A 16,597-nucleotide genomic window follows, 5' to 3' on the forward strand; every position below is an offset into this window, starting at 1 on the left:
TAAAAGGGCTCTGGAAGTGCCTACATCAATTGTAGCAATGTCCAGGTGGGGGCAGTATAGGTGACTTTTTAGTTGTGTTTATTAACCCCTCCATTATGGAGGTGTGTGATTTGCATAATAATAAGAAAAGGAATCCATGTGGTGGGAAGTGGAGCTCAGCTGCCTGAGTGGCAGGCGCAGAGAGCAAGAGGCAAACCCCAGAAAAGCTACGAAGAATGTAAAGAGTTTGTGCTGGAAGAGAAAAGGAAGAAGGGGTGGAGAGAGGAAAGGAGGAGGAGAAAGGCAGGGGAAGGGGAGGGATGGGAGGGAATTGGAGGGGAGGGGAGGGGAGGGGAGGGGATTGGAGGGGAGGGGAGAGGAGGGGAGGGGAGGGGGAGGGGAGAGGAGAGGAGAGGAGGGAAGAAGGGGAAAAGCGACCCTGCACTTTGACCAGGATGATCGCAACCCTTAGGATTCTGAGCAGCAGCCAGCTTCTTAGGGCTACTGTGTTGGTTAGCAAGTTCCCTCCTCAAATGCATGTCCTTCCAAAATCTACGATGCCCTTCCCCGGGCAGGGTCTTTACAGTTACAGTGCTGCACTAACTCTCACTTGACTGGTGTCCTTCAAGAAGAGGCACAGGGGACAGGCCCATGTGACACTAAGGCAAAGGTTGAAGTGGAGTTGCCGCCACCAGCCAAAGAGGATCTCCGGACTGTGTGGACCACCAGAAGCAAGGAAGAGGGGAGGAGGGGTTCCTGCCTAGAGCCTCAGATGGCGTGCTGCCTTGCTGGGGCCTTGACTTCAGACTTCCAGTCCCCTGCACTATCACAGAATACATTTCTGCTGGTTTAAGTTTCTAAGTGTGGGTGATTGACCCGAGAAGCTGGGGGGGGGGGGGACATGGAGTTGCTTGCGATCCCTGCTTCCTGGGGTTCATTCCCTCTACTGCTCTAGCAGAGTTATCTCTGGACGCTGGAATACAGTGGAGGTGATAGCGGGCACTGCAGAGGGTGGATTATAAAAGGCACCTTAGTGGCTTCTTTGGGGGGCCTGTTTGGGGGAAGCCAGATTCTATGCTATACGTGGCCCTGTAGAGAGATCATGTGGGAAAAAAACTAGTCTCCCGTGGACAACAGCTGCATGTATGAGCTCAGAAGCGGGGCTTACCCAGCAGCGGTTGCGACCCAGCTGCTGGCTCCATTACAGTCTCATGAGACACTGTAGCACAGCTGCCCAGCTCCTCCAGCTTCCTGTCTCATAGAAACCCTGTGAGCTCATCGATGCCGTCTCTAGACTCTGGAGTAAGTTGATAAGCTGGAGTAAGTTGATAAGCTGCAGTAAGTAATATCCAATGAAAGGGAAACATGTGCATTTACTCTGTTATGATAAAAACTTCCTCCGTTATTTTCATTTTTCTTCTCAAAATGAACACCAGCCCTTTATTGACCCAAATAACATATTTAAAAGCTGACCTGCTTCACTTGTTAAACTGTTAACCTGTTGCCGTAAAGTTTGCTTCATCTATAACCATCTCTACTTCCCACCGACATGCCGACTTCTGTCTCTAATACTCCTGCCTAAAATATTGGGGACTAAGAGTGAAAGCAAAAGAAGGGGTCCACAGCTGTGCCCCGTGTTTTCAGCTGAAGCTCCCTTGTCAGACAGGCCAGCTTGGCAGGTTGGTAGGTTAGTAGAAGGACCAGCAAAAAAAAAAAAAAAAGGCAGGACAGAAGAGGCAATCTCCACCTGTCCCAAAATCTGCAGTCTAGATGGAGCTAAGATCTCCTGAGCAACAGGCAGCTCGATTTCTACCACAGGCCTCTTGGGGATACTGAGGACACGTACCTCGGGTACCAGGCTATATTTCTGAATCCCCCATTCACAATGTCTGCCTGTGGGTCAGAGTCTCATGGTGCATTTTCTATCTGGGGACATTGTACCCATCCTGGCTGCTGACAGAAATCACTTGCTTTTCAACACCCTGCTAAGATATCACCTCCTGTAAGAAGCGTTTGAAGAGATGAGTTCCCTAGTCGTTTGCTATGATGATACTCTGGGCTTATCTACAAAGTTGGCTCAGAACCCAGATGACCTTAAGGAGCTGTGTCAATATGGTTTTGAGCAATGTTTTTGAACACCTAGATTAATACTTGGCAAACTTTTGGAGCATGGTGTATACAGAACATGGAAACTCACAATTCTGGAACATCCTCTCCCTTTCCTCTACCCATCTACACCCTTATAAAAGAGTAGTTCAAATCCCACCTCATCCTCAAAGGTCAGAGTGGTTGCTTCATCCTTTGTAGGGTGGCAGAATTCAAAAAGACTTCAACCTAGAAAAGCTGACACTTCCAAATCCAGAGGGAAAGAAGGAACAGAAACACGTTTGTTTTGTCATTGTTGTAACAGTAACAGTAAAGGGAGGTATGTACAGCCTGAGAGAGTCTGGTGTCATGGCTGTTCAAATGAAGACAACCTAGTGTTTTTAGATTTCTGCAATTTTGGTAGAAGCCACAGACCTGGGCCACAGCAGTTGAGGTGTGTGTCAAGCGCAGATGTTCTAGAGCAGAGATGTTTTAAGATCAGGGCATGAGGGAAGAGAAAAAGGAGCTGATGGTCTTTATCCTGAAAAGACAAAATTCAGCCACCTCATGCTTAAAGCATCCAAAGGTCTGTAGGCAGGAGGATGCACTTGCTTTGTATAATTCCAGGAAGCAGCAACACGACCACTGGGCACAGATTATTGGAGGACATTTTTTTCCTGAATGGCCTCCCCTCCCAATCATAACCTTAAAGATCATGAACACCATTTATGCTTCTCCCAAGGGATACAAAATCCCTGACCTTGGAGTTATTGGGGGAAAGCCTGACCAACTATTTTTAAGACACCATAGTGTTTAACCACTCGGCGGGAGATTCTGATGTCATGTCTAAAGGGTTTCTCTAATGCTATTGTCCCTCACATACCCTGGCTCACAGCTGAGTACAACCTTTCAAATTGTCATTTGTTTGTGGCTTAGCTCCCCAGCTAAACTCTGAAGTTCCTTAGACACTGTGTGTCTTTGACACAGCAGTGTAAGTGCTTGGTACACATTACTGATTGCCTGACAGGACACCTCATGCTTTGGTACTTTCAACAGAGGGGTGTAAACTTGTAAAGAATAATGAAGAATGAAAATTGGCAATAAAAGAAAAAATGGGTAACCCAAACCAAGTTCTGAAATCGTTTTCAGGGAGTGGGGAGTCTTTAAAACCATTAAATACTTTCTTTGTTTGTTTGTTTTTATTTACTTGCTTATTTATTTAATATCTCAGCCACAGTTTTCCTCCTTCCTACCCCCCACTCCCTCTACCCTCACCCTCCAATCCACTCCTCCTCCATTTCTGTTCAGGAAAGGGCAGGTCTCCCATGGATATCAGCAAAACATGGCATATCAAGTTACAATAAGACTAAGCACTTCTCCATGTATTAAAGCTGAGCAAGGCAACCCAGTATGGGGAATAGGGTCCCAAAAGCCAGTCAATGAGTCAGAGACAGCCTTGTTCCCACTGTTAGGTGTCCCACAAGAGGACAAAACTATACAGCTATAACATGTAGGCAGTGTGCCGAGGTCAGTCCCTGGCAGGCTACCTGGATGTCTGTTCAGTCTCTGTGAGCTCCTATGAGCCCAGGTTAATTGATTCTGTGGGTTTTCTTGTAATGTCCTTGACCCCTCTGGTTCCTAAAATACTTGCTACCTCTCTTCAGCAGGATTCTCCAAGCTCTGCCAGTCTGCATCTGTTTCCATCAGTGGCTGGATGAAGCCTCTCTGATGACAGTTGGGGTAGTCACTTAATCTATGAGTATAGCAGAATATTGTTAGGCATCATTACGTTGACATAGTTTTCCTCCAGTCATGTTTGGTTCTATCCTAGGTCTCTGGGTCATCAGCCTGTGGTTCCTGGTGCTCCAGGCAGTGTCAGGGCTGAACTTACTCTCCTGGCATTAATTTAGGGTAGAGCAGTCATTGGTTGACCACTCCCTTAGTCTCTAGGCCATCCTTAACCCCAGCACATCCCTTAAGCAGGACAGACTGTCAGTCAAAGGTTTTGTGACTGGATTGGTTTTCCACTCCCTCCACTTGAAGTCTTTCCTGGTCACAGGAGATGGACATTCGGGCTGTGTATCTGCTATTGCTAAGAGTCTTAGCTGAGATCATCCTCGTAGATTCCTGGGTGATTTCCTTGTTTCAGGTGTTTACCCGACCCTGAAATGCACCCCCCCCTTTCCAGTAGTCTGGCTATTACAAATAAAGCTGCTCTGAGCATAGTTGAGCACGTGTCTTTGTGGTAGGGTTGAATGAGCTAAGAAAGAAATCAGGGAAACAACACCTTCTACAACCACCTTAAATAACATTAAATATGTTGGGGTAACTCTAAGCCAGCAAGTGAAAGACCTGTCTCACATGGACTTCAAGTCTTAGAAGAAAGAAATTGGAGAAGATATCAGAAGACAGAAAGATCTCCCATGCTCATGGATTGGTAGGATTAACATAGTAAAAATGATCATCTTACCAAAGCAATCTACAGATTCATTGCAATCCCCATTACAATCACAAGGCAATTCTTTACAGGCCTTGGAAGAACAATACTCAACTTCATATGGAAAAACAAAATACCCATGATAGCTAAAACAATCCTGTACAATAAAAGAACTTCTGGGGGCATCATCATCCCTGATCTCAAGCTGTACTACAGAAATACAGTAATAAAAACTGCATAGCATTGGCATAAAAGCAGACAAGTGGACTGATGGAATCTAATCGAAGACCCAGACATAAATCTACATGCCTATGGACACCTGACTTTCGACAAGGAAACCAAAATTGTACAATGGAAAAAAGACAGTATCTTCAACAAATGGTGCTGGTCTAACTGGATGTCCTAATGTAGAAGAATGCAAATAGATCTATATTTATCACCTTTCACAAAACTCAAATCCAAGTGGATAAAAACCTCAACATAAATTCAGATACACTGAACCTGCTAGATGAGAAAGTGGGAAATAGCACTGAACAAATTGAGACAGGAGACAACTTCCTGAAGAGAATACCAATAGTGCAGATACTAAGATTAACAATTAATAAATGGAACCTCATAAACTGAAAAGCTTTTTTGAGGCAAAAGATACCATCAAGAGGACATAATGACAGCCTACAGAATTGGAAAAGATCTTCACCCACCGCACATCTGACAGAGGGCAGATTTCCAAAATCTATAAAGAACTCAAGAAACTAGACATCCAAAAAACCAAGTAATCCAATTAAGAAGTAGGTACAGATCTAAACAGAGAATTCTCAATAGAGGAATCTCAAATGACCAAGAAATGCTTAAAGATATGTTCGACATTCTTAGCCATCAGGAAAATGAAACTCAAAATGACTCTAAGATCCTGTTTTCTACCTGTCAAAACAGCTAAGATCAAAAGCACAAGTGACAGCTCATGGTGGAAAGGATGTGGAGCAAGGGGAACACTCCTCCATTGCCATTGGGAGTGCAAACTTATACAGCCTCTTTGGAAATCAATACGGCAGTTTCTCAGAAAACTGGAGATCAATCTATCTCAAGGCCTAGCAATAACACTACACCAGCTAAACCACTCTTGGGCATATCCCAAAAGATGATCAGTCATATGTTAAACATTTTATCTTCCCAGAACAACACAGTACATGGAAATGAATGATTATGAAACATAATTCAAGGAGAAAAATGAAGAATTTTAACAAGAAATAAGGATTTTTTTTTCTTTCTCCAAAGTGCTTATGGTGGTAGAAAACATGAACTGGGTTCTAATACAATAATAAAAACCGAGCAAAGTTCTACCGTAGCTTTCATTACCTCATATATGCCTAGAAACAAATAAATGTTTCTAGGCATATATGTCATTGGAGAACTGTTAGTTTAAAACAGCAGCAATAATAAAAGCAATAAAAAAGCAAAACTTGGGTCTCATCTTCGTCCATCTTTTCTCATTTCTCATTCTGTGATTATCCGGGTTTTCCTCATCAAGTCCTTTGAAGAAATTTGCAAATGACCCAAAAAGGAAAATTACATCAAGGCAGTTAATCTCCAGAGAACACTCTGTCCAATTCTTTACCCCTAGTGGGGGATGTAAAAAGGATGGACAAATGGATTGATGTCCAGATGCATAAATGAATAGGTAGAGGGTTGGCTGGATAGATAATTCACTGGACAGATGAGTGGGTAGATGGGAAAATGGATAAACAGATGGACAGAGTTATGTAATTTCAACAAGAGAACTGAGTTTATTGACCCCACACTGTTCAAATTCTCATACTTCCTAATAGTCCAGGACACGTGGCTCCTATACAGACCAATGTCTTCTACAGCCGTGTTTCCTTAGATACTCCGTCTCAATAAGTTTGCATCAACTAATTAAATCTGAAAAGAAAAGGGTTCCTTCTCATCTTCCCAAGCAGAGCCGAACTCATGATGTAACCAACCCCTGCTTCATTACGGCTCCCTGGATGCATCTGGTTCCCAGCAGCCGTAGTCTTTCTATTTCTGGTCCTTCAGACCTTTCCAAGTCTCAAATGGAACCCCACGGAGCATCAAAGATGTTTGATCCCAGCATTGTTTATCTAGCTGCAAAACCACTAATAACACAGTCAATGACAGTAGCTACAGAGACAGGAGGTCACTGTCTGGCCTCTGTCAAGGCTTTATGGGTGACTCTCTCCCCTTCCCACAAATACTCATTAATCTCCCCACCTCCTTATTATTCGTACAGTGTTGCAGATATTATGAAATCTTTGGGCTCTTCTTTCCTGATCTGGAGGCAATTATAGATTGCTGCAGGCCTGTCCCACCCTGACCAGACATTATAAACACAGTGTTGATGCCCGGAAGAAGTCAGTTGGAGGTTCCAGGCATCAGAGTTCCAGACACCAGGATCTACAGGTCAGTGGTGACAGATTCTCTCTCTCTCTCTCTCTCTCTCTCTCTCTCCTCTCTCTCTCTCTCTCTCTCTCTCTCTCACACACACACACACACACACACACACACACACATACACACACACACACACACACACCTTCAAAATGCCAAGTTCTCCAAAGAGCAGGGAATGCCTTTTACAGAGTGTTGTGTGATGCTCTCTAAGTTTAGGAGCACTTGATAGAATTTAAGGAGACGTATAGATTTTGTCAAAGCAAGGTTATATATTTGAAACCACAAAGTCGTCTCAAAAATAAGCATCTAAGCCAGTAGTATTCAGTGTTTTGTTTGTGACACACGGACATTCCTTAGAGACACTCTGTGATTTACTTCAGTGGGACAGTAGGAATGCCACCAGGTGCTAGTGTCTCCACCACCTCCTCTGAAGCAGTCTTTATCACCCTCTTATCTATCATACATCCAACTTTTTAAAAAAAAATTTCTTGTGAAACTTAAACTTAAAACAGTTTTGAAAAAAAATTATCTTACCCAACATCTCATTGCTATGGGAATAGATTGGAGGCCCAGGGACAAAAAGAATCAAGATGAATTAGTAGCAGAGTTACTTCTGGAATCCATCCTTGCAGTCAAAGCCTGATACATGTATTTCTATGTTCTCATCTTAAGTTCCTGTGTGTGTCAATCATGTGGTTGGACAGAGCTTCCGACGAGCTATATACACCATGCTTCATGACTGCAGGATCTTATCAACTTTTATAAGGCAAACAATTGTCTTAATGTACACTAATAAGCAATATAGTAAATTTTAATAGGAGCTCAGAGTAGTGTTATAACCATAAAGGAGAGAATCATTAAATTTTGAGTCATGGGAACCATAGTTTGACCTAGAAAGAACCTTGACAACCACATAATGTAATGCCATGAACCTGGCATTGGCCATGAGGAGACATGACCCTGTGTGTTTGAGTTCTCATTCTCAGTTGTTGTGCAATTGGACGGACAAGTTACTGAGCCCGTGTGTACTGAAGCCATGCCCAGTGACCTTAATATGAGTGACGTGAATGATCAGTGATGAAGGCGGTGGCTTTGGAGCAGAGAAACCAGAGGCCAACACTGAGTGTGTCCTTAGAGAGGATGAGGAAGGAGTCCTGGAGAGAGAAATGAGACAGTATTGCACAAGCAAACTAGGGCGAGATGGTGGCACAATAGGTGGCCATTGTAGATTCTAGAGCTGGGCAGTAAAATGGTCAAAGATGTACTTTAAAAATGAATCCCGTATGCTTCTTATAGATTGGGCCAGCAACCAGGAGTACTAGCTTGTTTACAGTAGCAACTGAAAACAAAAATAAAGTCACATTTTAAAGGAACGTCTCCTGAAGAGAAGGAGGGGTACATTTTCAGTGCTTCTCAGGGTTTGAAGTTCACTGATGAGAGAAATATTAGAAAAGCGAGAGAAGTAGAATTGAGAGAGGTAAGTGGATTGAAAGAAGATAATTAACCTTACACATATCTGGTGTGCATGACGACAGGACTTCCAAAGAAGAGGGTGGACTAGGGACTGCTAAAGTTCAGCCTAGGTCTGGGAGGCATTCGGCCAAAGTGATGGTTGCAGCTGTAGGAAGAGATGGATTATGATTCCATAGCAAGTGAAAATACAAATACATAGGACACCTCCTTATGACTCTCAGCTTTAGACATGACCCGAGGAAAGGGATTCTCCAATGTGCCTCTGATAGACGGGGAATTGGAAGAACTCAACTAATGGCAAAGATCCCAAGGAGGTAGTAAGAAATAGAAAAATAATTCTTAAAATGCCTTTGGTTTGGGCTCCCTGAAGATTGGTGTTGTTCTTGGAGACAAAAGGCTTCATATAGACAATGTTCGAGAAAATGAAGAGAATGTTGAGAGATGGCAGCATTATCTGTTGGAGGCACTCGATGCAGGGCAGGAGAGTTAGAGAGGTCTGAGTCAGCCAAGGTCTATGGCCAGGAATAAATCAGAGAAAGAAAAAGGGGACATAGACCCAAACTGAGTGAATGGTTGTTTGGGGATTAACAAGGAAGAGGAAACTTTGGCACTCAAGTGTGTGGCACACTGGGAAGAGCATCAGGACCCCGGGCTTCCTGTGTGACCACAAACTAGCACAAGCAAGTAACTTCTTACTCTTCTATCATGATCTAGCCAGAACTTAGGCAGAGGGACCCTACCTGAGAGTCTAGAGGAAACTTTAAAAGTCTGGGTTGTGCCAAGATGGGTAGTTTCTAGAGCCCCAAGGATCCAGCTTGATGAGACCAACATTGGATTTCTGTTGCCTGTTGAAGCTGACATTGACCAAGAGTTGAAGTTGGCCTGTATGTGCAGTTTCACACACACCTACCAACTTCATCGGCCCCTCTTAGGCCTCAACCCAGCTTCCTGGCTGCTCTTACTTCTCTGCCACAACTAAAGGAGCCTTGGTGGTCTGGCTCAAAGGGAACACGTCATCAAACAGGCTTGGCTTGAGTTGTGCTGCTATTAGTGTACATGGGCTAGAGGAAGAATTCACTATTCCTTACTGCTCCAAGTGTGGTCTGGGGACCAGCAGCATTATCAAGACCTGGTAGAATGTTTAAAATACAGTCTCAGGCCTTACCCCAGACCTAGAGAACAACACGTTACTTCAAGCACTATTGAATAAGGCCAGGGGGAAAAATACTTGCCAAGTGTTTTGGCACCTATGACTTTAACTAAACACTTTGTATTTTTAAAGAATAATGCTTACTTTACAAAATAAATCAAATCTACTCCAGAAAATGTTAAGGAATATTAACAATCATTGATGATCCTGCCAGCCATGATTGAGCACTGCAAGAGAGAGCACCAGCGGTCTTTGCTCCCGTGTGTGTATCTCTACACAGCCATGAATCGACTGGAATTACAGTGTGGACGTTATTTATAACCTACCCTTTTCACCTCATATATCTGGAAATTTTTATGCCATAAATGTCATCATTGATGAGCATATGCTTCTTATTTTCTGGATTTGTCATTCCCTATCAGCCAATGGCCTATTCTTGGACATGGAGAGCATTCCCAACTTCCCAACATTGCAAAAAACATTCAATTGAACTGTTTTATAACTAAACATTTGGGCAATCCTTTCCCTCCCCCTGGAACATGGCAACAGCACATGCAATCACAGACTAGACAGGCTGCTTGGAGCCCAATCCATAACGCCAGCCTTTGTGCGGCGTCTTCACCCTCATCAGTGCCCTGTTTTCTTCACTCTCTACAGGTCTTAAACTTTTGCCCAGTTGCTTTCCAAGGTGACAGAATCATATAACCAGAAAAAAAGCCACTTGGGCTACAGCCCCATTTCTTACAATACCAGACCACGGATCTCAGTGATACCATGGTGGTCTGAATGCCATCACCAGCATCAGTCTTGCCTGCCTTACCTGCCTCCCTAGGTATCACTTCTTCCATCTCCAAGTCCCATGTCTTCCCACATTCTTCTTTTTTATCCCATTTTCTACTCTCTTTCATAAAGATTTCTTTTTTCATCCCCGTTCCTGCTCAGGTTGAATGAGAACTACTCGGTAGGCCCAGACACCCCTGCATTTACTCTTGGGAGCTGTTCTCCTACTGTAGTCTGTCCTGAGTTTCTTGTGTGCTGTTCTGGATTGGACTTTCTGGATGATCACTGTAGGGAGGAGCCCTGGGCTAGGATACTCCTCCAGGAAGGAACACAGCTCTGGGAAGCTTTGTGGCTTAGAGTTTATGTAGGTCAGTGTCTTCATGTCAGGGTGCTCATTTTCAAAAGCATGAATCTCTGTATGTCGATCCTGTTCTGATTTTCACCTGGAAGAAAAAAGAGAGGGAGGTGTGTGGACCAGCTCCACACACATGTCAACAGTCCCCAGTCCCAGGAACGATGCTTCCTAACCTTAGACCCTGCCTGTTCTCCTCAGCTAAGGTGTTCTTTCCTATGCTAAGTGTCTTACACCCTGCTGGGTAAGGAGGACAGAGCAGGGTGACCCTATGGCCAGGCTGGGAAATGGGACTGAATCTGCCCTGAGATTATCCCCTATCTGTGGAACACCACCTCTCAGCCTGGGAAGTGAGGTGGTAGGCTCTTTAGGTGAATCTGCTCTTTAGAATCTCAGCAGAGGCTCACACCTCTGTCAACTAAACCTGATCTAATGGCCAGGAATTAGGAAAAGGCAGAGCAGCCTAGAGCTGGGAGGGATGGGGAGACCTTGGAGGATTCTGCAATGCCTACAGGTGAGGGGCAGCTTGTGGCTGGGTATCTCTGAGTCCCAGCATGGCTGCCCCAAAATACACACTGTTACTCTTCTGACAGTCTGTGTCTTCTTTTCCCCAGTGAAGACCGAACACTCCCAACAGCAGGAATGTGCTCCCTTCCCATGGCAAGATACTACATGTAAGTAATTTGGGTGATTTCTCAATCAAGGGGTCTGGGGAAACACATAAGAAGGGAAAGGGCTGAGTCAAAGGATGAAGCTCATTCTGGCCACACACACACACACACACACACACACACACACACACACAAACCCTTAAGCATTGAATTGAACTCAAGCATTGAATTGAAGCAAGAATTGATCTCTTTGTCTTTGCCCAAAATGACAGCCCTCGTTCCTGAGAGCAGACTAAGAACTTTGTCAGGAGAGTATTACTAAGTCCATTTTACAGATCTGGACACTGCAGCTCCAAAAGGTTGTAGAACTTTCCTCATGTCTTACAACCACCCAAAAGCAGGGAGTGGGGTCAGACGCTGTGTTCTTTGAAATGGCATATCTGGCACTTAGAAAGCTCAGTCAATCTTGAGTCTCAATGGCAGCATCTTTACGGTGACATTAAATACCTGGATAGAAGAAGAAGAAGAAGAAGAAGAAGAAGAAGAAGAAGAAGAAGAAGAAGAAGAAGAAGAGGAGGAGGAGGAGGAGAGGAGGAGGAGTTAGGAGGCAGGAGGTATTATGACTTAGTCATTCTTCCCTCCTCTTCCATCCTCTTCCTCTTCTTCTTTTTTCTCTTTCTTCTTTCTCCGCTTCTTTCTTCTTTTTCGCTCTTCCCTTTTTCCTGTCCTTCTTCTTCTCGTCCTCCCTCCCTCCCCCGCCCTCCCTCCTCTCCTCCCTTCCCGCGCGCTCTCATATCGAGGAGAGAAAGGTTTCTCTACAGCCCCTGGTTAGCCTGGAACTTGTTATGTGCATTCGGGTGACCTCGAACTCACAGAGATCTGCTCACCTCTGCCTTCCAAGTGCTAAATTCAAGTATTTACCACCACACTGCTTCCTTGACAATAACTTAGTGGTCTCTAAACAGAATGCTTCCAGGAGGTGAACTGTCACATCCCAGTTCCTAAAGGCTGAGAAGACTGCCAGGCCTTTGATCTTAATGTACAAGTGAGCCTGCTTTAAACACAGCAGGTGAGCTGTTTCTAAACTGCCATCACCAGCTGTTGTGGAGCCAGACCAGGCTCCTGGAGGTGGTGGCGCTGGTCCAAGGTATCGGGAGCTCCCTGGGCTCTGAGAGCAATTGATGGGCATCTCTGAAACCAGCCGGGCAACTAGGCTAATAACAGGCATGGTTTTGATGTTTCACAGGCATGACAGTTTCTCCCGGCTTCCCTGGTGCATATTTACCCTCCCAGGCAGGTCATTAGATCCACGGCCATCCCCAGTGACTAATCAGGCCCTGATCTAGTTCTGCTTTGGCCTCCTAGATTCAATCCGCCCAGAGTATACCTCACCATGGCCAGAGTGGGGTGAGCCTCTAGTGACATAGACTTTGTTTTCAGAGTTCTCTCTTTTATTTTTAAGTTTACAAAGCAAATCACACTTATTGCATCCTCGATCTCTTCATTAATGAGTGGTTCCAAAGCTGGGATAGGGTCCAAATCTCACTGTGCCCCCGGAATACCCGAGTCTCAAAACAAGTACTCAGACAGCCATGAAAACATCTCTATCTCTTCATGAGAAACTGGCCACTGTCATTCCCAAGAGCCTCTGACACTTATGAGCCTAGGAAACCTGCTCTTGCTCTGGCATGGAGACTGCTTCTGCCCTGAGGGGAGCAGTATCCCCACTCCTCTCTGGAAATAGAGAATTCACCAAAGGCTCAATGTGGTGGCCCAGAGCCCAGGGATCAGAAGACACAATGATCCTTGGTGGCAGCAGCCCATTAACCTTGCCCTCCAATTTCAGAATCAAAGACGCACAACACAAGGTTTTGTACACACGGAATGGCCAGCTCCTGGTGGGAGACCCTGATTCAGAGAACTGCAGTGCAGGTAAGCATCAGGGGGCCTCTCTACCAGACCCCCCCCAATCTCCATGTTACAGGCCCTTGATTCTTTTCCTCTCTCATGTCTTTAGAGACATGAGAATGCTATCCCCATGATAATGAGAAGAGGTGAAGGGCAGCTTCAGCCTGCCCTGGGGAGTCCACTTACCCTGCAGTCTCCGTGCACAGGCCATGTGTGCCCCCCCAAAAAACAACCTTCCACCTGGGGTCCCCTTACTGCCTGACTCGCATTCTGTCTTACCCCCTAGAGAAGATCTGTATTCTTCCTAACCGAGGCCTGGACCGCTCCAAGGTGCCCATCTTCCTGGGGATCCAGGGAGGAAGTTGCTGTCTGGCATGTGTTGAGACAAGAGAGGGCCCTTCCCTGAAGCTGGAGGTGAGAGACCCCTCCTCATCCTGGAGGACACAGTCAGCCTTGCCCAGGTTGTCAGGTCGCAAACACATCTTTGCACCCGAACGTCCCCTCTCTTGCCCCCATCTCTCCTTGCCTCCAGGAAGGGAATTCTCACCTTTTGGGATCTACGGAAGGAACGACCCTGGGTCAAACTCTTTCCTATTGAGTCCTTTGGCCAAGTTTCTGAGGCATCAAGGGCTGACATCCAATCAGAATCATCTCATCCCATAGCTGTCTCTCTTTTCTCCACAGGATGTGAGCATCGAGGACCTATACAAAGGCGGCGAGCAAACCACCCGCTTCACCTTCTTCCAGAGAAGCTTGGGCTCTGCGTTCAGGCTCGAGGCTGCTGCTTTCCCTGGCTGGTTCCTCTGTGGCCCAGCTGAGCCCCAGCAGCCAGTGCAGCTTACCAAAGAGAGTGACCCCTCTACCCGTACTGAGTTCTACTTTGAACAGAGTCGGTAAGGAGGCCCGGTACTGCGGTCCAGCATAGCGCCCGCAAACGGAGCCCTTCTTCCTCATAGTCTGTGGAAGGCAGAACGATCATCTACAAAGACGTCTACGTCTCAATCCCCAGAATCTGTAACGATGTTACATTAAAAAGCAAAAAGGGGTTTTCCTCCATGGTTCATTTGGGCCCAATGAAATCATAGGAAGCCTCATGAGAAGGAAGGAGTCGGAGAGAGATTACGATAAACTTTGCTGTCAAATTTGAGGACAGAGTAGGGACCTGTGATGATGAATGCGAGCGATTTCTAGAAACTGGAGAAGGCAAGAACGCTCCTGACATGGATTTCAGATTTTTCTGGCCTCCAGAATTGTAATATAATATACTTCCATTGTTTCGAGCCACCGAGTTTGCGATGGTTTATTGACGCAGGCATAGTAAGACTTGTGTTTCACAGGCAATTCAAGGGGCAAAGGTGCCTGGTGATTTCTTGGAAAGACACCCACAGATTTTCTTGAATGTTGAGTCCAGGGTCCAGTGGAGTCCCTGTGTCAAGGAGAGGTCACACCCCAGACATCAAGCTGGACTCTTCTGAGCGTTTAGAGTTGCACCCTTTGTCCAAGGGCCCCAGCAATTTTTCATTTCATAGAAAATCTGCGTCCCTGCTCTAGTATGACATTATCCTGTCCCCCATGTCCCTGATCCAACACGACACTTTCTAGCATGTACTATCCCGGCTCAGTGACAGGTGAGCTGCTGGCCCTCTTCTGTGTCACCAGTGTCTAGAGCAAAGTGCTGGAACACAAAGGGCACAAATTCTTGACTGGGAAGATGAACGTGAGGTTCTGGATAGACACTCAGGATATGACCCGAGGAGAGCGCAGTGCCAGGCACACTGGAGAGGAGAGCTGCCCAGGAAGAGCAGGGCTGCAAAAGGGGACATCTAACCCTGGACTCAAAGAAAAAAAAATTTCCTGTTGGTGAACAGGGGGCCAAGCACTCTATGTAGAATCAACAATTCAGGAAGGTGTGATGGAGGAGAGCCCCGGGCACGTCTAGGTTATGGTGTGTCATCCATGTGGCTGGAACCCAAGGCTTGCGGTTGAGGAGTTGCTGAAAATTAAAGCAGGAAGATGGGTGGGGTCTGATTGCAAATGGCTCGCCAAGGAGTTTGGGCCTTATCTGGGAGCGCCAGAGGAATCATCAGGTATTGCAAGCAGGGCCCCTGTTCCTGAGCTGACCTAGATGCCACCGGAGCCTCCACTCATCCCTGCATCCTCACGACCCAGTCAGGTACCTTCAGAGGTCAGTTTCTGTGCTCTGGCTCCCTGGTAGCCTGATCCTACTTCACCCTCCCACAGTGGCATATCTCCTTGGGCTACGAGCTAGGAGATAAACTTGGGCACATAAGTTTAGGCATGTTAGAGTTTATCTGAGTGATTCGTGAGTCAGGCAGCCCCAATGACGAGTTGTTCAGGGCTTTACCAAGGGGGGCTTACTGGAGGGTGGGGAGAATATTTTCAGAAGGCGTTCTCGAAACAAAGGGAAGAAAAAATCTGATTGCTTAAAGTGGAAAGTCCCAGCTTAAATGTTAGTTGGGAGTTTCTAATTGTTCAAGCTGCTAATGAGAGGTTAGTTGGCAGTTTCTGTTTAGTTAATCTAAGTTTCATTTTCTTAGACTATGCCCATTCTCCGAGCTGCCCCTTGGTGTGATGAAGTAGGAACTCAAGACTTAGAATAGCCCCCCAGTTAATTGTTTTAACAACGATCCCTTCTTTTTGTTGGCCTCCTCTTGTGATCTGTGCCCATGGGCCACCCAGGCACATCAGCAGCCCCAGCAGAATCACATTCTCCGCACAGACAAAAAAGATTTTCAGTATCTGGTATTTGCTAAGTTTACATTAGGTGCTGGGGACACAAAGACCTTGAAGGCATGCCCTCTGCCCTTCAAGGACACGCGATGTAGAGGAAGGAGAGCTGACACTAGAAGAAGCAGATACCTTGTTTCAGATTGGGCAAGCCTGGGGCTGAGAGCTTAGCTTAGTGGCAGATCACTTGCCTGACAGAGAGCTAGGAAGCACACACACACACTGGGGACGGTGTGATGACTTAGTTGGAAAAGGCATTTTTACTCACGAGCCTGATGATCTGAGTTTGATTTCTGAAACGTTTATGGTGGAAGGAGATAACCAACTTCCAGAAGCTGTCTTCTGACCTCCACATGTGGGCCAAGGTGCATCCCCCACTGCCAGCCCAATACACCACCAAGATAAATAAATAAATTGAAAAAATCCAGAAAAACTCTCATGCTGCAGAGCTCCAGAAGAATTAGTGGAAGGCAGGCTATTATGACATTGTCCACACTGGGTTTCACTAGGAGAGGTTTGGTCACCGAGAGAAACAACACAATTACAAGTACACGCGACACTTGTCTCGAGCTGCCCTCTTTACAATGCCGAAATCTGGACAATGAGACACTCCTCAGAACGGCGGCTGAATGTGTTTGAGATAG

At 45.8% G+C, this 16,597-nt stretch overlaps 1 protein-coding gene across 1 annotated transcript; it reads left to right on the forward strand.

Moving 5' to 3' along the window:
• The first annotated feature begins 11,328 nt into the window (after positions 1-11,328).
• Il1f10 (interleukin 1 family member 10) lies at positions 11,329-14,102 on the forward strand. The gene is made up of 4 exons (XM_038335667.1): positions 11,329-11,360; positions 13,144-13,229; positions 13,492-13,619; positions 13,890-14,102. Exons 1-4 carry the CDS (start codon positions 11,329-11,331, stop codon positions 14,100-14,102), a joined length of 459 nt encoding a protein of 152 aa, XP_038191595.1.
• The last annotated feature ends 2,495 nt before the right edge of the window (positions 14,103-16,597 follow it).

Source organism: Arvicola amphibius, chromosome 7, assembly GCF_903992535.2.
Source record: "Arvicola amphibius chromosome 7, mArvAmp1.2, whole genome shotgun sequence".
Taxonomy (NCBI): domain Eukaryota; kingdom Metazoa; phylum Chordata; class Mammalia; order Rodentia; family Cricetidae; genus Arvicola; species Arvicola amphibius.

What these genes read in the sequence shown, in the direction of transcription:
- Il1f10 (XM_038335667.1), top strand. Translation starts at nt 11,329, where the DNA reads ATGTGCTCCCTTCCCATGGCAAGATACTACAT. An exon ending in TTCAGAGAACTGCAGTGCAG is followed by an intron (nt 13,230 to 13,491) that starts GTAAGCATCAGG and finishes CTTACCCCCTAG; the next exon opens with AGAAGATCTGTATTCTTCCT. An exon ending in GCCCTTCCCTGAAGCTGGAG is followed by an intron (nt 13,620 to 13,889) that starts GTGAGAGACCCC and finishes TTTTCTCCACAG; the next exon opens with GATGTGAGCATCGAGGACCT.